The 23980-nt window shown below is 36.5% G+C and overlaps 1 protein-coding gene across 11 annotated transcripts in view; it reads right to left on the reverse strand.

The window, feature by feature from the left end:
- Nucleotides 1–3054: 3054 nt before the first annotated feature.
- The window catches only part of MAPK10 (mitogen-activated protein kinase 10), a 547028-nt gene continuing 526102 nt past the window's right edge, over nucleotides 3055–23980 (reverse strand). For 8 of the 11 annotated variants that reach the window (XM_027600533.2, XM_027600531.2, XM_027600537.2 and 5 more), the window contains 3 exons: nucleotides 18878–18941; nucleotides 17133–17210; nucleotides 3059–3977 (listed from right to left, as the gene is read on the reverse strand). In XM_027600533.2, coding sequence (XP_027456334.1) covers nucleotides 3835–3977; nucleotides 17133–17210; nucleotides 18878–18941 — 285 coding nt within the window. In that variant the 3' untranslated portion in view covers nucleotides 3059–3834. Of the gene's footprint in view, nucleotides 3983–17132; nucleotides 17211–18877; nucleotides 18942–23980 lie in introns of all 11 variants that reach the window. The other 3 variants (XM_027600538.2, XM_027600539.2, XM_027600536.1) reach the window with 2 other exon arrangements.

Consider the following 23980-nt stretch of genomic DNA (forward strand, 5'->3'; position numbering starts at 1 on the left):
CATTTAAAATGTTGGGGGGGAGCTTGGGGTGGGGAGTGGGATCCCTCTTAGGACCCAAAGTGATCGGGATCAAAGATTGCTGGGACAGCATTATTCCTTTCTCTGGGCTATACAAGGTCAATTTTTCAGCAAAGCTGGCTGACAACATTCTTTACAGAGCATAACGTTTTTAAGATTTCGATTGTCATACGTTAAGAGAATTAAACAGAAGTAGACTTTGTAGAATTTAGATTTTGCAATGACTATTTAAAATTTAAAAGTCAGTCTTGCTCATTTTCCCCCTGGCAGGTCATAAAAGGACTGATGGATTCTCATCTCTTCTAGTCCACGTATTCCCTTTGTCAGGGCCTGTTTTATGACTTACCAGTCAGCTGCTATCAGTATCCTTAAGTAATATTTTCTGATCATGGTAGCAGATTGAACAAAAACTATTGCCTCGGTCTTCGACTAAACAGTTTACTCCACTTGGAAGGAACTGGCCAGGACCGGGTCCACCTCAAGTATACATTCCTACAAAGCTCAGTCATCAGATTCTTGAAGATGTGCAAGATTGTTAGCGGTTCTTATTCCACGAGAAGAAATTTGGTTGTAAGGCCAATGTATCTCTTTTTAAAAGTGAACACACTGACCGAAAAACAAATCAATATGTCAAAGTGGTGGTGGTTTTGTCAAGCTCTCCCAACAATTTAATTCCTCCTGCATGTGGGCACAGAGCCATCTCTCCCGCAAAATACTACAGAACATTTCATTAAGGATCACTGAGAAACCATCAGCCTTATAGAAGTGAGCAAAGGTTAGGCCTCTCAGACTGCCAACCTCACATTCCTAAACGAATCCCAACCACAGGCAGGACCTTCCTTCTTCCAGGAATATAGTTCCAGGTGACTTGACACTTCCAAGTCTGAAAAGCAAGAAAGTCCTTTGGAATTAACAGGTGACTATATAGGAAATAGTTGTCTTTTCAAGAAAAGACTCACTGCAGAACCTAATACATTCTGAGAATTTGATAATAACAGAATCACTTCCTGAAGAGATTATAATAAAGTGGACCCAAGATGGTGAAGGGCTGGTGAGCTTTTGAAATGATGATCCTCTTTGTTGTCTTATTACCTACTGGCTTTGATAACCTAGTAAAATTCATCCTATAAGCAGGCAAGAAGCCAAACTCTTTGCTTTATTTGTACATGAGATTTCAATCCGAGGGATTTATTCCATTTTTTCTTGTCCATAAGGGGGATCGGGCTAAAGGTAACCAGCTCCCCAGAGCCACACAACAGGAGAGATCAGACTAGCAGAGTTTGGGGAAGGTAGCAATAGTAGGGGAGCATTGCCTGGTTCTTGCTTGGTTTAATCTGAGTGAAAAGAAATCACCGTTTCTACGCACATGGGAGACAGTCTAAGCGTCAAGCACGTCTAAGACGCGGGCTGAAGACTTCCTTCTGGCTTTTGCTCTCATTTTCTGGCTGATGAAATTACCCTTGCGACCTACTTTCTTTCAAACAGCTACCTATTCCCTGCACTTAAGCACGTGTGCAAGAAAGTCAGGCATAGAAAGGACACAGGTACAGCAAGAGAAAAACACAGATAAGGAGTGCAGAGAAGGTTTTTCTAAAAAGTGGGGGGCGGGAAGTGGGACAGAAAGAGAAGTGAGAGAGCCCATGTGAATGCGGAGGTATTTTAAAAATCAGGTCGTCTGCGATAGTAACCCCAAAAATGGCAGCAAGAGAAAGAAGCTGGGCCACTTCATTCCAGGGGACAAGCTGCACACGCTACTGTGTTGTTTTCTCCCCACTCTAAACAAATGACCTCTGTGAAGCAGTCCCATAAATGGCAGCATTGCTCACATGGTGATGGTGGGGGTTGGCTCTATTGCTTGAAAGAGACAAAGCTTCCCTATTGTTGTATTTAAGGCAGTTGTCAGAGCGCGGCATTCTTGTTTGCTCTATTTTTGAAGGGATTCCATTTGCCAGTCATATCCCACTCATCAACCGTCCGTTTCATGCGTTTCACTTCTTCTTCAGGTGAGGTACCACCATGTTGGCGAGCACCAAAATGGTCAGAGTGCAAATAGCTGTGATGGGCACTTCACCAAAGTGAATAAGAAGGGAAGCCTCCACCTGGTCCCTGTTATTGCTGAGAAGTCACCCTGGGAGTGCCTTGTATATAACCAAGATGTTTCACAGTGCCTTCTTAAGTGCTCTAGAGAGCACTTTCATTTGATTTGAGCTAAATTCAGGTGATTTTGCTAAACATTGACACAAAATGCTTCATGGCTTTTAAGACAAACTCATATTGCTAAAGCTATTAGGCAGCAGTAACTTATGGGGAGAGTTATTGCTGTCACATCAACTGCAGTACAAAACTCAGATTATCAGCCCTTCTTGAATTGTTTGAATTTATGAAAATAAATAAACATGAAACATCAGCCATAGTCAGGAGTCAGGGAAACCCCTGAGGAATAGTTATGTCTGCGGAAATGTTTTCCAATGCTGACCTGAGGATCACCCCGTGTTTTGGGTTTGTTTGTTTTTAAGAAATTAATAGATATATTTTTTTTATTCCAGAAGAGGAAAGTAATTATTTCTTAAAACCGTGCAGGGTATAAACCTGGGAAGTAGCACACTTATGGAAAACACAACCCACAATCTGCAAATAGTCTATGTACGTTCATTTCCTGTTAAAGACATCATCTGGAGGCAATTCCATTCTGTTCCAGGGAGGGATTTTTACCATCAGATATGGACGCGGGAACCCTGCCTCACCACCTGCCACGCCCTTTCCAGTTGTGACACATAATTTGTAAATGACAAATGGGGTCTACTCTCTAAAATATGGATGTCGGTGTCTCCTAGTATCTGGGTAATAATCTCCTTGGGGTCTTCCTCTGCACTGCAATGCTACACTCAAGTCTCTCCTACCTGCTTGCTGTCAAAGAAAAGACCATCAGCTTTTCCTCCCATCTTCCTTCTAAAGGCCAAACCATTCAGTACCTGGAAACTGTCACCCTCTCCCGTCCCCACGCTGTACATAAGCATCACATATGTTCTTTCTACAAATCGGTATACAGGTGCCATTTAATCAGTTCAAATTTGGAAGCTACATCTTCAAGGGTCCGAGAGAGCTCACTCCCCCCATATTTTCCCCCTTTACATGTTTTCTTATAAGACATACAGCTTAATCAATTAACAAACTAAATAGCTTATATACTGGCAATATATTACAGATGGGTTTATGTCAGAGTAATAGATCACATGAAATGGACCATGTGGTACCCCAGTGCATGATGTCTTGGTAGAGCCCTGAGGACACTGACAGTAGCGTCTCTAAGTAAGTAGTGCTGTATGAATACAGACACATGCGGATCTGTATCTACATCCATCTGACTAGGCCAAAAGGAGCAGGTAGATGCAAGATAGAGACACACATGCTGGATGGGGCCACTGCACACCTTGTCATGCCATTTGAAAGGGCAGTTACAGGTTGCTGGTTTTGCAGCCATTAAAATTACACTTTATGGAAAAGGCTTTTCTAATTGTGTTTGAGTTGCTTTCTGTAGTAAGCATCGTTGGAGGAAGACCAAAGCAAGAGCAACTAGAAGTTAAATATACATTTAGCTTAGCTGCAATACAGAACTCTGGAGAAGAAGCAGGCTGAAAGACTGGTTTCAATTTTAGGCTCGGATTCTCTCCCTTGCCATTTTCTTAGAGTTGCGTGTCTGCGTATGTGTGTGTGCGTGCGTGTCTGTCTGCGTGTGTGTGTGTGTGTGTGTGTGTGTGTGTGTGTTCCATCACATCATCTCCTGAAGAACGCTGGGTTTCGCAGGCAGGCGGCTAGTCACCTGCAACAACCCAGGGGTCCTGCTGAGGCTTCCAGGCTGCTGTCAGTGTCAGATGCCAGGGTCTGGTCGGTGGACATGGAGGAGATGTCATTGACAGACGAAGATGGAGGGAGACTCTCACTGCTGTTCACTGCTGCACCTGTGCTAAGAAAATGAAGACCAACATGACTAAATCTGGAACTCGACTCAACTTCATGTCGCTCAGGTTGCAGGCATGGGCAAATACAGGAGGCAATGTTTAGTCCATCGTTCATTCAACAAGCCTTCTTAGAACAACTACTCCAGGGCACTATGTTAGATGGTGAAAATCGAAACATAAAAACGCAGAGTCCCTAGTCACAAGTTATTCTACCTTGGAAACCACCTGTAATGCTCTTAAGAGAAAACAAAAACAAACAAACAAAAATACGCCACTAAAAACTCCAGTCACCCTTCCCACCTCCAATATTGTCATATCATTGGCCTGTGTGAGGCCACGGCATTTGCATTTTTTGAAAGCTCATAGACCCTGTGTAGTCAAAGTTTGAAGAGCACAGTCCTATTGAGTAGGAAGATGAGCAAGACCTTTTAATGTAATGATCTGAACCTGGATGTTTTTAATGCAGGGCTTTTTAAAACAAACACATGTAAGGGTCCTATTCCAAAAATAAGAGCTGAGCAGAAATCAGAATTACTTGGAGACTACAGCTCTTGAAAAATGAATGCAAGTTAAGTAAATATTATTATAGTCATTAATGTGATATCAAACTTAAAATCCATACAGAAAAGCTAAGTAGGACTTTCAGTGAAAGTTACCATAGACCAAATACCAAATAACAATAATAATAGAAGAAGCCAAAGCACTTTTTTTTTTAAAAGTAGGCTCCACGCTAGAGCACATTTTTTTTTAAGATTTTATTTACTTATTTGACAGAGAGATAGAGAGCACAAGTAGGCAGAGAGGCAGGCAGAGGGAGACGGAGAAGCAGGCTCTCTGCTGCGCAAGGAGCCCGATGCGGGGCTCCATCCCAGATCATGACCTGAGCCGAAGGCAGCTGTTTAACCGACTGAGCCACCCAGGCGCCCCTAGAGCACACTTTCTGATTGTGTGTTTACTTTCTAGCAGGCTTGCTTACCTGCCAAACTACAAACAAAAATTCTGAATTATTAAATTAATTTGAAAAAATATTTATCTGCTCTGTAGGAATATAAAGATTTTGAATCTCTGAGAAGAAACTTGCTTATGGTAATCACTCATTAACACTTGCTGAGTTACAATATCTTTGAGAACTACAAAGGACAGATAAGTCAGAGGCACTGTAAAATATAATTAACCATAACAGCCTGGAAACAGTTTACTTTTTCTCTTTATATATTCTTTATATTTAAGCAATGTAGGTGGTAAAATGCATGCTTTGTGAAATAGTTTGCTATTAAAAAATATTTGTAGTGTAAATCATCTAATAAAATCAGAGATGAAGAATTTTCACTAAAATGTTATCTCATTTGAGCAAATATAGTGTGCAAGGTACATCTGGTGAAAAATAACAAATCCAAAATAAGTTACAGTAGTGTTATCACAAAGATTTAATAAATCAGAAAAAAATGTATAAAGAACTTATATGACTCAACACCCAAAAAAACAAACAATCTGATTAAAAATATGGGCAGAGGACCTGAATAGACATTTTTCCAAAGAAGACATACAGAGGGCCAACAGACCCATGAAAAGATGCTCCACATCACACATCATCAGGGAAATGCAAATCAAAACCACAAAGACATATCACCTGACACTTGTCAGATTGGCCAGCATAAATAAAAAAAAAAAAAAAAAGAAAAGAAAGAAAGAACAAGTGTTGATGGGAATGTGGAGAAAAATGAACCCTCACATACTGTTGATGGGAATGTACATTGGTACAGCCACTGTGGAAAACAGTATGGAGTTTTCTCAAAAAATTAAAAAGAGAAATACCATATAATCCAATGATTCCATTACTGGGTATTTACCCAAAGGAAACAACACTAATTTGAAAAGATATATGCACCCCTATGTTTATTACAATATTATTTACAGTAGTCAAGATATGAAAGCAACCTATGCATCCATTGATAGACAAATGGATAAGGAAGTGGTATTTTTATATATATATACATATATATAAATATGGTACGGTATGGAAGTATGAGGTATTTATATAAATTATATATAGCATATATAATATATAGTAGGCATATATATTATATATATATAAATATGGTATGGTATGGAAGATATGGTATTTATATATATAAAACATATAAAATGGAATATTACACAGCCATTAAAAAGGATGAGATTGTGCCATTTGCAATAATATGGATGGACTTAAAGGGTATTATGCTAAGTGAAATAAGGCAGACTGAGAAAGAAAAATACCATATGATTTCACTCATATGTGGAATTGAAAAAAAAAAACAAAGAACATAAACAAATAAAAAGCAAAATCAGACCTATAAACACAGAGAACAAACTGGTGCTTGCCAGAGGGCAGAAGAGGGGGAGGATGAGCAAAATGAGTAAAGGAGAGCGGGAGATACAGGCTTCTAGTTATGAAATGAGTAAGTCACAAGAATAAAAGGCACAGCATAGGGAATATACTCAATAATATCATAATAATGTAAGGTGACATAGGGCAACAACACGGTGGTGAACACAGCGTAAAGTACAGAGAAGTGGACTCACTATATTGTACACCTGAAATTAATGTAACATTGCGTGTCAACTCTACTCAAGTTTAAAGAGAAAAATTAGAGATCTATGAAGTGGAAAGGTTAAAATAATCTTCTTTGCTCGTGGGGTAGACATCTCTTCTCTGTGGAAAAAACGTGATTAAAATGTGACAATATGTGGAGAGGACCCATACATATAAGCTAAGAAAGATCATATGTGTTTCATAAGTATTTTAAAATTTTATTTGTTGATTATAAACATATTTATGTGAATTATGGGGAACGTGAAAGAATACTGAAAAAAAGATAATAGGCACTGATCCTCAAATAAATAATAACTGTTAAACTTTGGGTATATTTCTCGCTAGTGTTTTTCTATGAAGTTTTTCTAATTGTGATCATTGAATATATATACTTTTGTATACTGTTATTTTTATATGCAAAAAAAGCTTATGCATTTTTCATGTTATTTAAACACTTACAAGTATGAATATCTCCAAATCTTAAATGTCTCTAGACTTTTAAAGCTTTTTGTTATCGTCTTCCTGTAAATAGTCTCATTATCAGAATAATATGTAACGTAAAGTTCCCTGGCTTCAATTTATTCCAACTTTACTTAATTGTATGTATGTACAATGTAGGTGTGCAGAGCTAGTTCCTTTCTTCTCCTGACATATACTAACAGACAACCTTTGACTTCCTTACATAGCCCAAGTGCCCAGCTCTGTCCTTCCCACCACAATTTGGATTAAATTATACCAATACCAACATCCTTATGTGTTTTCATAAATTTTGGTCAATAATAATTTAGCATCACTGTGATTGACTGCTCAGAATCTTCAATTTTCCACATCCTTATTAAAGGGTGGAGGTTAAAACTAGACACAGAGCTCTAATAAAGCCTCAAACAATTGTGGGCTAACAGAGTGAGATGGCTTTGTTCATATACCCCTTCATCTGTTGAATGACATATCCCTTCTTCTGCATGACTTTAAAACTATGACACCATCATTTAGATTTAGACTTAAAATATGAAATATTGCCTATATACCTTCTTGTAACAGCTTTATTGAGATGTAATTCACAAATTTAATTTGTATAATTCAATCGTTTTTAGGATATTCACAAAGTTGTGCAACCATCATCACAATCAATTTTGTGATATTTTCATCACCCCAACAGTATTCTATGTTTTACTTATTCATCAGCCACAGGCAAGGACTAACCCACTTTCTGTTTTATGAAGCTGCCTCTTCTGGACATATTATATAAATGGAATCATACGTAATCTTTTGTGACTGGCTCCTTTCACACAGCATAATGTTTTCAGGGTTCATTCATACTGTAGCCTGTAGCAATACTTTATTCCTTTTTACTCCTGAATAATATTCCATTAGATGGGTGTATCACTTTTGTTTACCTATTTATTAGCTGATGGCCATCTGATAGACCTTTAGGCTGTTCCTATTTTTGGCTATCATGAATAATGTTGTTATGAACTTTCATGTACAAGTTTTTATTTCACTTGGGTAAATACCTAAAGAGTGGAGCTGACAGATCATAGAGTAGCTCTACATTTAACATCTGAGGAGTTAACAAACTGTTTTTCACAGTGGCTACCCGAGCTCACACTCCCACCAGCACCATATGAGGGCCCCAGTTTTCTCCTCTCCTCTCCAGTTCTCATTATTTTTTATTGTAGCTCTCCGAGTGTATGTTAAATGCTATTTCACTGTGGCTTGATCTGTATTTGCCTAATGGCTAATGGTGTTGGATGTATTTTCATGTGCTTGTTGGCCATATCTTCTTTGGGAAATGTCAATCCAGATCCTGTGGCCATTTTTTAATTGTGTTATTTTCTTTTTATTATTGAATTGTAAGAGTTCTTTATGTATTCAGGATAAAAGTCTCTTATTATATAAGATTTGCAAATGTTTTCCTCCTATCCTACGGACTGTCTTTTCACTTTCTTGATGTTGTCTCTTGAAGTGCATGTATTTTTAATTTTGTTGAAGTTGAATTTACCTATTTTTTCCTTTTGCCACTGGGGTTTTAGTGTCATATCTAAGAAACCATTTCCTAAGCCAAGATTATGAAAATTTACTCCTACGTTTTCCTATGAGTGTTTTAAAATTTTAGTTTAAGTCTATAATCTATTTTAAAATTTTACACTTAAGTCTATAATCTATTTTGAATCCATTCTTATGTACTATATGAGGTAGGAGTCCACCTTCATTCTTTTGCATGTGGATATCTAGCTGTCCTAGCACCGTTCACTGAAAAGACAATTCTTTGCCCATGGAGTTGTCTTGAAATCCTTGCTACCAATCAATAGATCATAAACATAAGGGTTTATTTCTGGACTCTCAATTTTATTTCATTGATCTATATGTACAAGTGAATACCACACTGTTGTGAGCATTGCAGCTTTGTGGTAAATTTTGAAATCAGGAAGTGTGAATCCTCCAACTTTGTGGGTTTTTTTTTTTTCAAGATTGTTTTGGCTATTCTCTATCCCCTGTATTTCCATGTGAATTTTAAGACAGATTGTTGATTTCCGCAAAGAAAAAGGCAGCTGTGACTGTGGTTGGTATTGTGTTTAATCTGTAGATCAATTTGGAGAGTATTGTCATCATAACAATATTAAATCTAATCAGTGAACGAATGGAATGGGTCTTTTCATTATTTAGGTCTTTAATTTCTTTCAACAATGTTTTGTGGTTTTCAGAGTAGAAAGTTTGCACTTCTTTTGTTAAATTTGTTTGTATTTTATTCTTTTTGATGTTATTGTAAATGGAATTGTTTTTTGTTCATTGCTAGTATATAGAAATACAACTGATTGAATAAATAGGAAATCTCAGTGTCAATGGATCAGAGACCAAATGGGTCAAATGATAACATATACATCTGATGGGTGTTATAATTAACCCAACTGCCCACGTTGACAAGGAAGATTTTTATTAGCGTGGTTTATTTAAATTGTGACAAAATAACCAGTTTGAAAGTTTTAAAATAAAGTTTGGCATAATACAAATCTTAATAAATACATAAGTATTTAAAAGTATCTCTACATAATAGTCCTGGTCTTCTCTTGAGCCAGGGTTTTTCTCTTTTTCTGGCTGAAGCCGGTTATGTAGACATGTTCTGATTGTCACAGTTAAAAGTTGAGTATTGACTCAGATAAGGGTGAGATAGAACCTAGCTGAGATAAGGCTCCCCTTTAGGAATGCAATTTGATTTTTACAAATAAACAGAAACCTACAAAATGGCAGCCAGAGAAATGATACAAAGAACATTGAGGAAATTTCCCCAGAAAAACAAATTTACATCTAGAAATTATACTGAATGAAGGCAGCAAAACTGAAAGTAGTGTTTAATAAACTCTTCATATAGAAGGGATCATACTGCAGATTATCCTTATAAAATACACCCACTCCCACTGCACCTATTTTAATAAGCAGCATATTATCAACATATTTGTGAAACATTCTAGGTGTTATTCCATATAAATCCTCTATTACACATAGTTTTGCTCCATGATTACCTCATGTTTGTTTCCCTTGCTTCTTTTTACTTCTTTCATCATTCTTCTTCATTTCTCCTATCTTTCTCAATCTCAACTGTTCAGCACAGGGTAAGAACCCAATTTAACAAAGCATGGAGTCTCTTTTGTTTGTACTCCTCTAGATAGGTTTTGTGAGGGAAAGCAAATTTCTCCCTTCTATGAAACTAGTGAAAGTGCTAACCTATTTTTGGCTAAGGGAAATCATTTTGTTATAGCAGTCTTTCTTCTCCCTTTGTTCATCAGCTGGCTCTCTTCTATAATGGAATGGCCCTGCCCTTTATCGTATCAATGCTGAATGCAAATTATAGTTAGTATTCAATTATTCAAAGTTCAGAATCTTTATCAGCTGTATTTCTATGGTTTCAAAGACTATTGTTCCTAATTTTTATAGCACAAATTCATTAAGAGAGGTCCTTTCTTCTAATGTTTCGCTTATAAATTCCCATTCCATCTGCGTGTTGTATGAGAGTGGGTCCTCTCCGAACAGTGCTGTGACGGAACAATCACATTCACTGTCTAGCAGTGTGCTAGAGCTGAATTCAGTGGCTTCTGAGAGCCAAGTATTAGCATCAGCATCTCTTTCCAACTCTGCCTTCATTGATGTCCACAGCAGCAGCTTGAAATTGGTCACAATAAGAATAATTACACCACAGAAATTAGTAAATGCCATTAATCAGTCCTTAAAAAAAAGATGGTTGTTAAACATCAACCAGTCCCTCACTATTAAACAAAATACTTTGCTTCTGTATGACTTCTTCTATTGCACTATAATAAATACCCTCTTGACTGCAGCCACTTCTGGCTTTATTGGATGATCCTTTCAGGTCTCTTTTTGTGTGGGTAATAAATAAACTTTGTAAACCATAAAACCAAACACAAATAGAAAAGTCAAGACATGGGCCTTGGCTTCAAATTGTTAATTTACTGCCAAACAGTTTGTGAAAATCCCTTAAATTGAATTGAACTGACTTGAATTTGATTATAATGTCCACTTACCCAGGATACCCTGGCAGTATGATAAATTTCCCTTCCTTCTATATTTTTTTCAGAGAAACCAGTAGAGAAATGCATTTTTTAAAGTTTGCCATCAATAAAGCATTAAAATTTTTGTCACTAAAAATGCTATTAAAAGTAACTGAAAATAGTAATAGGGTTGCACATGAAGAACAGTAGCTACTTTCAACTCTATGTGACCAAAAAAAAAAAAAAAAATAGCTTTCATGAAAAGAAGTTATGCTAATGAAAATTTCTAAGACTATTAAGTATGTAGCCAAAAGATATTCATTATTTCAGAGAAAATGTTTTGCTTTTTTAAAAAACATTTTATTTATTTGCCAGAGAGAGAGAGGAAGAGAGAGAGAGAAGGAGAGAGCACAAGCAGGGGGAGTGGCAGGCAGAGGGAGAAGCAGGCTCCCCACTGAGCAAGAAGCCTGATTATGGACTTGATCCCAGTACCCGGAATCATGACCCGAGGCAAAGGCAGATGTTTAACCGACTGAGCCACCCAGGCATCCCAAAATGTTCTGCTTTTTAAAAGGAAATTATTTTCCTGACCCACCCACATACAAAAAGTAGACACAGAGAACTAGAAGAAATACTAGAATAAAGAAATCACTGAGATATATTCCCTTCTTTTCATGCATCATCTTGAGTCTCAACTTGTTTGGGGCTGAGATTTTTAAATAAAAAATAGTACCTAATGGACTAGATCAGTGACCCTAATTTGGAATGACACACTGCCATAAGTGTGTGGAATATGGTGAGTGGTGGTAGTGGTGGGGGGTGTTGTATATTAAAGTCACCTGGGAAATTTTATCTGTCATTTAGAGATTCTGAAAAATCTCTATCCTGATGCTAAGCATCTTTATTTTGGTGAGTCATTGTTACTTATGGGAGGCTTACTTCTTGGGTGGAATGGGGGTGGTGAACAGACTGAGAAATTTTGGATTAGATGAACTCCTGTATTTGTTCTAGCTCTAATATTTTATAACAAATGCTTTAGAAGAAAATTAATTTCTATACTTGGACTGCTTTTCCCTTAGCAGTCTTTACAAATCAATTCAGAAAGCAAGCAGCCATGTTATTCTTGAAAATAAATCACTATGCAAGTGAAATCAGATAGCAGAAGGGAGTACAATTACTTATTTAGAAACATATCTGAAGTTTAGATTTATTTCTTATTGATATAAAACAATTCCATCAATAAATTTCAAGCCTATATATTGTTCTATAAATGCACATTTAACTTCCTATTTATATTTTAAAGGTATCACTAAAACATGAGTTTGGGTATTAGAATAATTTTGTCACTAAGAAACCGCATTAACTATTCTCTTGCTGTCAGGTTCCCAGCATTGCCATGACTTAATAGTAAGGGAGTTTATGCTGTAATATTACTTCATCCTAGCACTTTATAAAATAAAATATGATATGCAAACAGTAATGAAAAAAGGTGAATGCAATGGAGAATGCAAAAAGCTGACTTTTCAAGTTCTCTTAGTAATTGCTTTTTTTCCAGCACAGTCTACTGCATATATACCTATCACATGCACGCACACACGCGCACAGACATGCACACGCACACACGCACACGCACACACACACAGTGGCATGCCCATAAAAATTCAACAATTGGCTTTCCAGGGAGAAAAAATTGCCCTGATTTGTAAAGTCAGCCAATTTCCACATCTTAAATCTTGCCTGGTGGACTCCAAGCTACTAACACAATGTCAGGAAACTCACAGTTGGGAGAGATATAGACAAGTGGCTCTCATGAGCTAGTAGTCAGCCCCGGCACAGGGCTGTCCTATGCTTCTACATGATGCATACAAACACATCATACATAATTATATCGCGTAATATATAGTATACATATGATTTCTCAAAATTAAGCCATGAATATTCTCCTTTAAAATCATGTAGTGGAAGATTGAATCCACATCATTTTAACTATAAATTGGTTAAGCCAGTCGACTATAGTTTAGGGCATGTGGACAAGGTAGATAATTCATGACTGTTACAGGTAGTTAAAATGGTTAAAAAAATGGCTTGGCCTTCTCACATGTACGTAGGGCCTACATGGCATATATTCAGTGGCATGGTAATCACTAACACAATAAACAAGCCCACAAAAAATTTAGGAATAAATAAATAACCAAATAACCATCTGAAAGCAAACCTTTATCTGAAGCATGAGCAAATGCCAAACCAATTAACAGCAATGCATATACTCGATACTGGGCTCATGTCTCTTTATGGCAACTAATAGGGTGAATAAATATTTCCTGGCATAAGAATATACTGAATTGCATACTGTATTAAAGCTATGATCCTGTCTTGAATTCCATCTTTGGAATACCACCAAAGAACATGATAAGGGAGGACCTGAGCAGTAATTTTCAAATTAATTATCAAGCTACTATTGTATGCAAGGCACAACGCTTACGCACTGCATGGTACACAAGGATGGATAAATACAGTCTTTCTTCTGTATTGAATTTACAATCAGTAAGATGTTATAAGACACTATTTAAAATATATGGACTCTGAGAAACAAACTGAGGGTTCTAGAGGGGAGGGGGGTGGGGGGATGGGTTAGCCTGGTGATGGGTATTAAAGAGGGCACGTTCTGCGTGGAGCACTGGGTGTTATACGCAAACAATGAATCATTGTTTGTGATCAGTGTTACATCAAACACTAATGATGTAATGTATGGTGATTAACATAACATAATAAAAAATGAAATAAAAAATAAATTAAATATAGGGACTAGAAGGACCCATAAGAAGGAAATATCTTATTCTTTGAGAAGATATGAAAAGTCTTCTAGGACAGATACGAAAAATATTTGGGGAAATGGTATTATTTGATAAGAGAACAATTTAGAATGGGCAGCATTCTAAAAGGCAGGGGTCCAATCAAGTAAAATAGTGGTAACATAGGACCCTACAATAGGTATAATGTGAAAGGTGGAAAAACCAGGGCCATCAATGTCAGGAAAAGTTAGTAGGCTTAAACTGCACGTGAGGCAAAGCCACTGGAGAGTGCTTATCAGTGGCTTTTTTAAAACTATAGTCTTGAAAGATTAATTTAGGTAGGGACTAAAGTCACGAAGATTACTTCAGGAAAACTTTAATCACAGTGGTGTTAATGAGAAGGGTTGGTAGAAATTAGAGGTAAGACATCGAGCAAGCAGAATTTTTAGGATGTAGAAAGTGACTGTCAATGATAATGTAAGTATGGAGTAAAAGGTCAGTCAGGGGTTTCAGAATGGGAGGCTGAGAAACTAGAGCTGCCATTAGTAGAAATGGGAAAATTGAGAGAAAAATGTACTCTTGTGGGGGGTTGAATCTAAATAGAGTGATGTGTTTGATTTTAAATAAATTGAATCTGAATTGGCAGCAATTTCCTACACCCTGGCCCAGTATTCTCATTCTCTAGGACTAGGTTATATTTATTATTAAATAATTTAGTGGAATGGCTTTATTTTCCATCCCCTCCAGAAACAGCAAACTGTTATATAAACTAGGCTTTGGTTTTATTCATCTTAAATGTATTTCTTACAAACTTAAAGGTTTTACTTGGTCAAGACTTTGGTCTGCCTATTCAGAGCACACAGTCGTATATGTAACTTTAGATACTATTCAGAATATTAGCCAACACGTGGGATTAGGGAAAAAAATGACTATGCAACCTTTTAATATGACACTTGAACTTTTGTAAAAAGCCCACGTAAGGGTCATCTGACTGTTTTGTGGAACATAACTTTGTTTGACTTAATATTCATAATTGATTAGGAGCTAGATATTTTACAACACTGGAAACTTGTATAAAACTAATAAAGTATCATTTTTTTCTGCCTGGTAGAAAAGATGACCACAAAGATAGGACATTTGCAAGTTTTGGTTTAATTTAGTGATCTTATTTCAGTATTCTTTTTTTCCCACAGACTACATAAATCCTAATTTCTCATATCTTCATTGAACTACCTTTGCCATTTAGCATTTCCCTCATTAATGAGATAAAAGAAACTTCTACATGTACTCACCTTCTTGCATATGAATTATGGTTTTAGTGATTAAAGAATTATGCCTTGATTATATACAAACTGCATTCCCTTACCAGATATTTAAATGTTTCTTTGTATGGCAGACCACTCATCCCATCCCTTTAATGATTAATTAATCTCACTTGTACCATCCTCAGTCCCTTTTTGCCTTCCCTGAACTGTACAGTTGGCATAAAATGCATCATGAGAATAAGATTTTTGTGGAAGTGTTGTGAAAGTATTGAAAAGAAAATTGTGCATTTTATGTCATCACAGATGAACTGTTGTGGAGACCTGGTTAGGGCTGAGGGGAAAATGGAAGAGGAAACAAGCAGAAGATGGGATGTACTGAAGTGGGTGGCATGATCCCAAGCTCTTTGAAAAAAGGAAAGAAGATGAATAAATGATACCTTGAATTAAAGATGAATAGAAGAGGCCCTGCAAAGAATTTGGTCTAGTCCTACCCTGAGCTCCTAGGTCACCTTCACTGGATCCTGGTATTTTGACTTCTTAATGATTATAGAAAAACATGCTCTGGCCATTATGGAAATTCTTAAAACAAGGAGTCTTTCTGCTTTAGTAGGTGGCATCTTGAGGCTGTTAGATTTGGTCTTTGGGTTCCTTAATCAGCAGCAGACAGAACATGCAGGTAAGTTCGGGAACACTTCTACAGACCTGTATCAATCTGGATGCCAGAAGGAATAAGCAGAGTCTTCCTTTGAAGAAAGGAAAGACTTGGGATAGAACTGGACATTACTAGAATGAGAAAAAAACATGTTATAACTGAATTGTATCTGTTTGGCCATCATAGTGATTTGGGTGCAAACCAGTTGTTCAAAGAGTAGTATCAGTATGGAGAATTGGTTAATTCATCCTACATCTTTTTTCCTGAAACAATTTTTTTATTTTTTATTTTTTTATTTTTTGTTTACAATTTCTTCCTTCCTTCCTTCCTTCCTTCCTTCCTTCCTTCCTTCCTTCCTTCCTTCTTCCTTCCTTCCTTAAATATTTTATTCATTTATTTGATGCAGAGGGCGGGGGGAGAGCAAGCAGAAGCAGGGGGAGTGGCAGAGGGAGGGAGAAGCAGGCTCTCCACTGATCAGGGAACCTGATATGGGGCTCGATCTCAGGACCCTGGGATCACGACCCAAGCCAAAGGCAGACGCTTACCGACTGAGCCACCCAGGTGCCCTTCCTGAAACAATTTAAAGTGCATGAGGAAAAAACTGTTTATCAAAGGTGAGGCACCAATTCATTTTCCTCTAAACAACTAATCATTTGCAGCCTACATTCTTGCCAGCGTGAGTTGAGTGTAGTTTAAAGCTAGAGATAAGCCATCACATTTTCTAAAACTCTTTATATATTTTCTTTACATTCAGAACGTAGGTCTTAGGAAACATATATTAGCACTGAGTGTAAGTAAATTATCTTAAGTAATCCTAAAGCACATTACTAGGATCAGCAAAAGATGTACAGTATATGTACACATATGTGTTTGATTCTGTAGATGGCAAACTGAGAGATTTTCCATGCTGACTTTAATCAGAACCCATCTTAGCAGATGCTTTCACTACTGTCACACCAAGCTTGGGAAGAGTTCCAACACTGGAGTGACTGAGGAAAGAGGTTTTGGCTGGAGGGATTCCTGACCTCTACATTGACGTGGTGGTCAGAGAGCATGATGGCTGTGTTTTGATGAGAAGCAGTTACCCTTTAACAAGCTCTTATTAACATTTCTTCAAGATTCACTATTATCTTAAAATAACTCTGAAAGAACCATTGTGCTGGTCATCATAATCAGAATAATCAGAAAGAATACCACACTAAATATCAAAAGGAATAGAATGAAAATCACTAGAGAGAAATAATCATGTGATATTAGGTCATGTGCTCTATTAGCAATGTAATTGGCTGCAATCCCTCCTCAAGGCCAAAAAAAAAAAAAAAATACACAAGTAGTGGTTTATTAGTTATTCACTGAGAGTGAGTACCTGAAGGAGAAGGTTGTCCTTTTACAACACCATTTTTAGTCTTTTCTTCAGAATTCATTACTTCTTTGTAGATAAGTTCTGTAAGAAACAAATATCAGTGTCATAAAAAAACAAATTTCTCCTTAATATGCAGAGAAAACTTACTAGTTAATGACAAATAATAATATTTTGATGGAATTGAGTAAACTACAAATCAATTGGGATTCCTTTACTCCTCTATTTCTACATTTTCTTGCAACAGCACTGAACCTGGCAAAAGTAAGTGCTCAATAAAGCATTTGACAAAACAAATGTGTGAAGAATACACATTTTACTTGGTTCTGAATTCTTTGGGGATTTCTGATGCCATCTAACTTTATCTCTTAAGAACTTTAAGGGCTCAGTTTTGAGCGTCCAGATTTCTTCTATATTCACTCCCTAAGAGATGCACACACCCTCCTGACTATAAACTATTACTTCCCAACAATTTTCCAACTCTTTCTTCATTTTTTGCTAGACTCAAATCTTGGATTTGTAAAACTAAACTTGCCTAAAGCCCAACATTATAACAATTATTACATTTATTCCCAAACTGTCATCCATATCTGGCTTTTTCTTTGTTAGAGTTAAACATGCATATATTCTTTCTTTTAATTTTCCCCTTTTAACTAAAAATCAGTGCTACTTATTCTTGCTTTGCAACAGGTTGCAATTTATATAATCATTGTCTTTACAAGTATATCTCTTTCCAGTTTCCAATTTAGTCCATGTTCATACTCAAATGATATTTATATCCTAATACCTACCTACACACAAACTTTTAAGAGTAACTTCTGGTCCTTATTAGATCAAATCAAGTCTTTTCTGTCTATCATTTAGCATCTTTGTTTACTTGGTCCACTCTTTGTTATGTGTCATTTTTCCATATTCTCCAAATAGGAACCCTTGACTAGAGAAATCTCTTTGCTGTCTTTATAACACTTCTTGCTCATTCCTACCCTTTGTTTTCCCCATATGTCCTTATACTGGTATTTTCCTGCTCTTCCAACTGATAGTAGTTAACTCCTTCAAAGCAACTAAAATAATTCTTCCCTTCAGAGCTTCCATTTATGTTCCTCATTTTAACCTTTGTTTGTTATGATCTGCATTTACTTTTTCATATTTATTCTACTCTGAAGTTATTTATGTTAGTTTAACAATTCTTCATAGTTTCTGGTTTATTTCACCCTGAGTATAATCTTGACCATGCATTATGTGCTTGGAAGAGTTCTGGTGAAAAAAATGAACTAATGTATTTATTCATTATTTTCTTACTTTGAAGGATAAATAAGCCATTTAGATACATATATTTTCTATTTAAATTTTCAAACCCTATAAATGAATGAATGAATTCATATATTAACTATCTTTTATTTTTTAATATCTAAGGCCATCTTAGACATAATTTTGTTTGTTTTATGTGATAATTTTATGTACAAACATGGAATGTGTCATTCTGAAATTTTGAATTGAAGCTTGCCCTTCACCATGGCAAATACTTTGACAATTAGTACTATTTTAAAAAGTGTTAGTAATTAATTCCTTACATTCTTGAATAAGTGCAATATTGTTATTAGTATGAAAATATAAAGTTTGAGAGGTTTGAAAATGGTGTGAAGATAATGATTATAAAATCATCTGTTACTAAATTGTTTTAAAGGGAGACGCCTCAAAGATAATTTCTGAGTTTCAATAAAGTAAAATGTACATTTAAGTGGTAGAGTCACCTTTCCATTCTTCAATGGTGTGTTCTCTTTCGTCCAACTGTTTGTCGTAAATCTGAGGTGGAGGCTGCAGAATAAAAACAAACGATAAACTTTGTGCAATAACTCAAATATAACTAAATTCTTACAGCATGTGGGAATACCTTGCTATTCATTGATTTGGGTGATGATCAGAACCTCATATAAATTATGGGTAATTGCAGTGGTGCAGAAGTTAAAATTTCCCCACAGACTTATGAAGGATTCATTTATACGCTGATATTTACTGCTGACCAAATAAGGCAGCAGAATCCAAACTGGGAGCTCACTTCCCAAACCTGATTCAGAGCCCAAGTCTAAGCAACTAACAGCTAGCCTTTAAAAAGCAAACAAGATATTTGATTACAAAGACCCAGAAGCTATTTCTCCCATTCAGTTTCCCTATAACAGAACCCTACCAAAACTATGCCCCACTAATAAGATTTTTTTCCATTTTTGGACCCTCCTGAAGAAGAGTCTTTAATACTTCTCAATAGACCATAGTACTAGTTCTTAGCATAAAGACATATTTAGATCTAATCTACCTTTTGTTTTTTTGTGAAGCATCATAAAATACCTTTATGTGTGTGTGTGTGTGTGTGTGCGTGCACTGTATTTAAATGATACTTTCCCCCCTCAGGTCAAAGACTCTGCCAGTTGTCTATAGAAGTGGGTCACTGTAAACCCCTGAGGGCCACTTGGGAGACACGATATGACAGGGCCTTCAGTCTGACTTATGGAGTCAGCATTCCTCTTCCTATAAAGAGTTCAGAGATGGAAAAGGAGAAATTTTTCACAAATCCAGGTGCCTTCCAGGAAGGAGGGTCTCAGATTGATTCCCTGACCTCTTCTTCCTGATGAAGAGGAAAAAGATCTCCTGATAGGGGAGATCTATCATGATGACCTAGGGTAGCTCTACCTTAGGCCAAGTGACATGGAAAGAAAAATAAATCTCTTGGAAAATATATTACCATAAGGTAGATAGAGAAGGGGCTAAGGAGCTCCACTGGCTGGAAATGGATTGAATGAAAGAAGAGCTACCAATTTCTGGTGCCACGAGACAGGGCACCCTAGAATTCATCCTGTCTTACACTCCAAAGCAAAAATTATTGTAAGAAACTAAAAGAGTTACTCAATAAAGTGACTCAGGCCTATGAGGACATGCGTCCCTCAAAAATGGCTGTCACAGGGAGGCTTTGGACAAGACTTTCAGAAACAGCTCTTGCCTTCTGTTAAGAGATTGTTGGCCCATGAGCGCTACCTTACTACTATAGCGGCCCTTCTTTACTGCACTTGGAACCTCTGGTAGCCTGAATCATGACAAACATAAATATTCATTCTAGCCCTGATATGCTGGGGCAGCCTCATATACTACAGAGGTAGCTGGGTATGAAAAGAGAAAAATTTTCCCAGTTGGGGTAGGGCAACTTAACACAATATTGAATTATTGAGAAATAACTAGTGATGCGGCCAAACATTCCTTTAACACCTGTCAATTGTTACTGATGCAAAAGGCTTTAAACCAGCTACTGTGATTCAGATGTGGCTGGCTGGGTAGTCTTTACCAAAATAACTAAGCAAAACGAGACCCCACCCTACCCCATGACACTAGTGAGAACACAGAAACACTGACTATACATAAAGTTCAGGGGACTGGGTGATTAGGCATTGCCTTCAGGACCTGACTAAGGCAGAACACTCTACCGCAAACTATAAAGGATTCTGAAATTATAGGAATATTTTGATGTAATGAGTAAAATTTTTTTGTTTTGTTTTTTGTTTTCAATTTGTGAAACTGTCATGTAAGTAAGCTAACACAAAGCCAAATTCTGGTTATGTAAAGACACTCTGCCAAGGGCGGGTTTCCTGCTTGGCCTCTTCTTGAACATATGTATTGCTGAGGGGAGGTCCCCTGCCAGACACAGTATGCACAAGCTCTCAGAGGTCATCAGAGCTCTATGCCTTGTCGGTGCCTCTTTCTTCTTCTAACAATAGACTCAGCTCAGGATCCTGTGTGGTTGGCTTCTCCAAGCAATGGATTTTTCCATTCAAGTTTCAAAACTGAACATGGCTCGAGAGTACAGTTCCTACCAAAGTGCATAAGTGCCATTTTCTCTTTGCAACAAAACTATTTTGAGAGAGGCTTTCTTTGGATTTTCATCACACAACTGTTGGTAATGTATAAAGCATGAAGTACATAGACTCTAACCACGAACAAACTACAAAGAGAGAAAAAGTACTGAGCCCAAGATTTTTCCTTTCAACAAACCAATAGGGCTGTAAAATATACTTGCATTATAGGTATGGCTGAAAGGGCTACATGTTCAGAGTAGTGTTTTTTGTTTTGTTGTGTTTTGTTTTAAAGAGGCGATGTAATCACCTGCAGTGGAAGGGTACATTCAGATAAAGATGTCTTCCACATAATAATATAAAAGAGGAATTGACCAATAATCTAAAGAAAGTAATGTCATATTCAAACATACATATATATGTCCTTGGGCAACAATCATTAGATGCAATTGTCCGTAAACTCCCTGCCTCCATCTTCTAAAGAGAAGCTGGTGTTCTATTGCTCAGTTGTTCCCTTCCCCTCCCCTTATTAAACAGGAAAGATTCTCTTTGCCCAAGTACAAATCTAAATAAAAAAGAAATGAGGAGCAGGGATAAACAAAAGTGCTCCAGAGAATATTTTAGGAGAATTTAGTAGATTAGAACAATTTGAGATGTGAGAAAATTAAGGATGAAATGAAATTAAGGATAATATATGGAAAGTTATTAGAGCTTGTGACTTGCATGTTTTTGAATATTTTCCAAGAGACTGAAGATTCTCTTTCAGTTATTTTTGAAGATTTTGGACTCTGCTTCCTTGCTTGAAATTCTTAAAGATATTGAGCCATGAATTCAAATGGATTATATAAATAATAACTTAATATGGATTAAATGTGTTTTATATTGATGTTATTATATATACATGCACAAATCATTTTAATTAAATGAGATAACACATGAACAAATACATAATTACTATGAGTTAGTAAATATTAGAATCAATGTATTCATTTTTTAAATTCATTTATTCATTCAGTAAAGGTCTTGGGCATCTAATATGTGCCAGACTATATTAGAAATTGAAATTTCATAAATATGGAATAATATGGCTAATGACGTCAAGAAGCTCACAATTTAGTGGGGTAAGACTGATATAAAACAGAAAATTAACACACAATATGATAAAAATATGCATATGTATATGGGATAGAGTGAAGAAATCCTAACAAAATGCTAGCAAAACCTTTTGCTTCTTGGAGTAGATGACATCTGTACTAGTTCCATGAGCAAAAGATGTGTGAGATGTTGTCAAAAAGAAAGGAGAAGAAGAAAAAGATGCCTCCAGGCCAAGGGCACAGAACCTAGAAAACAGCATAGCAGTGGTGGTGGTGGTGGTGGATGTGCATTTATTTGTATTGGTGCACACACATGCAAAGAGAACTGGAAGCAATTCTGTGATAGTAACATATAACGTATGTGGTCAGAAGTGACAAGAGATAAAAGCTGTGCCTAGAGAAGAAGATGGGTCAGGCAAAGGCTAGATCAAGGATGGTCTTGGGTACCATGATATGGAGCAAAGACTTCTTCCCGAAGGGGAGGAGAAGCCACTGAAGAACTTAAGAGAATGGCATGAACAAATCTTTGGCTGGATTGAAGAAAGACACACTGAAAGCACAGAGAAGAGTTAGCGAGCTAATGCATGATCTAGAAAATAAATTAAAAGGTCTGACTAGGGTAGGGAAAGTAAAGATGGATAGAAAATATAGATTTTATAGATTAAGAATAATTAATAAATAGTAATAAATCAAATTGGTAGAATTTTGGTTTTGATTAAACGAGAAAGAAAAATGATTCCCAGATTTCTAAGCTGAGCAGCTGGACAATGATGATATTTATGGAGTCATCTAAAGAAATAGAGAATGGAAAAAGGGAAATGAGATTGGTAGAGAGGTAAGTCAAGTGCTATGTGGGCAGAGATGCCTATTTGAGAATTAAATAGATGATCTGATGATTACAGGAATGTTGGCTAGAGATGTATAGATCTGAGACTATCAGCAAGAGGTTTTTATTGAAATCATGACAGTGCATGAGGTCACCCATAGAGTGAATGCCGGTAGGAAGAGTAAAGGGCCAAAATGGACCCCTGTCAGACACCAAGGTTTAAGGTTGACTAGAGGAAGAGAAGTACACTAAGATGGAGAAGAAGGAGGAAAAGAAAGGGAAAAAAGGAACATTTAAAGAAATACATAGATAATAAAAATATTACAATGCTATAGAAGTCAAGTGATCAGAGAGTTTCAAAAAGAGGAAGTAATTCTCTATTTCTTGTAAATGAAACAAATGAAGATCTTGGCTTTTAAGGCACCAGAGATGCATGATACAAAGCATGATTTTGAACCCCATAAAGGTTTCCAAACCTCAAAACTGCCACCACACCCAGACAGATCCAGATAGATCCTTGAGGGAAGACTTTAATATCAGATAGCACCTAAAAAAGTGGAACAATATAAAAGACATGTCTCAATACCAATATGGATATTGTATTTAATAAAACAAAAAGGAACTGCAGAACAAATGTCACACACACACACAGACACACACAGACACACAGACACACACACACACACGGTTATAATGCTCTCAGATCTACTTTCCCAACTATTTTTGAAAGTTTGATAAACCAAGAACACTTTTCTATCTAATTAAGGGAAGTAAGTCACTTTTTTTTTTCCTCTGAGACAATACCATGTGCTAGGCTCTTTATATATGCCCTTTGAAATAATCTTTAGATCAAAAAACTCAGATGCAAAAGAATTCTTTTAAAAATATCTTGAAGTCACATAACTAACGATGGACTTTTTAAATTAAAACCCAATTTAAAGAATAATTCAGAGCAAATGGTGATAGATATTAACCAAAAATAAGGGATAATGAAACAATATTTAAAGTAAACATCTTCCTAAAACGAGAAATAGAAACACAAGCCAATAGGGTGACTACATGTCTCAATTTGCTCAAAACAGTTCCAGTTTGTGCTTG

The sequence above is a fragment of the Zalophus californianus genome, chromosome 2 (genome assembly GCF_009762305.2).
Source record: "Zalophus californianus isolate mZalCal1 chromosome 2, mZalCal1.pri.v2, whole genome shotgun sequence".
Classification (NCBI taxonomy): Eukaryota; Metazoa; Chordata; class Mammalia; order Carnivora; family Otariidae; genus Zalophus; species Zalophus californianus.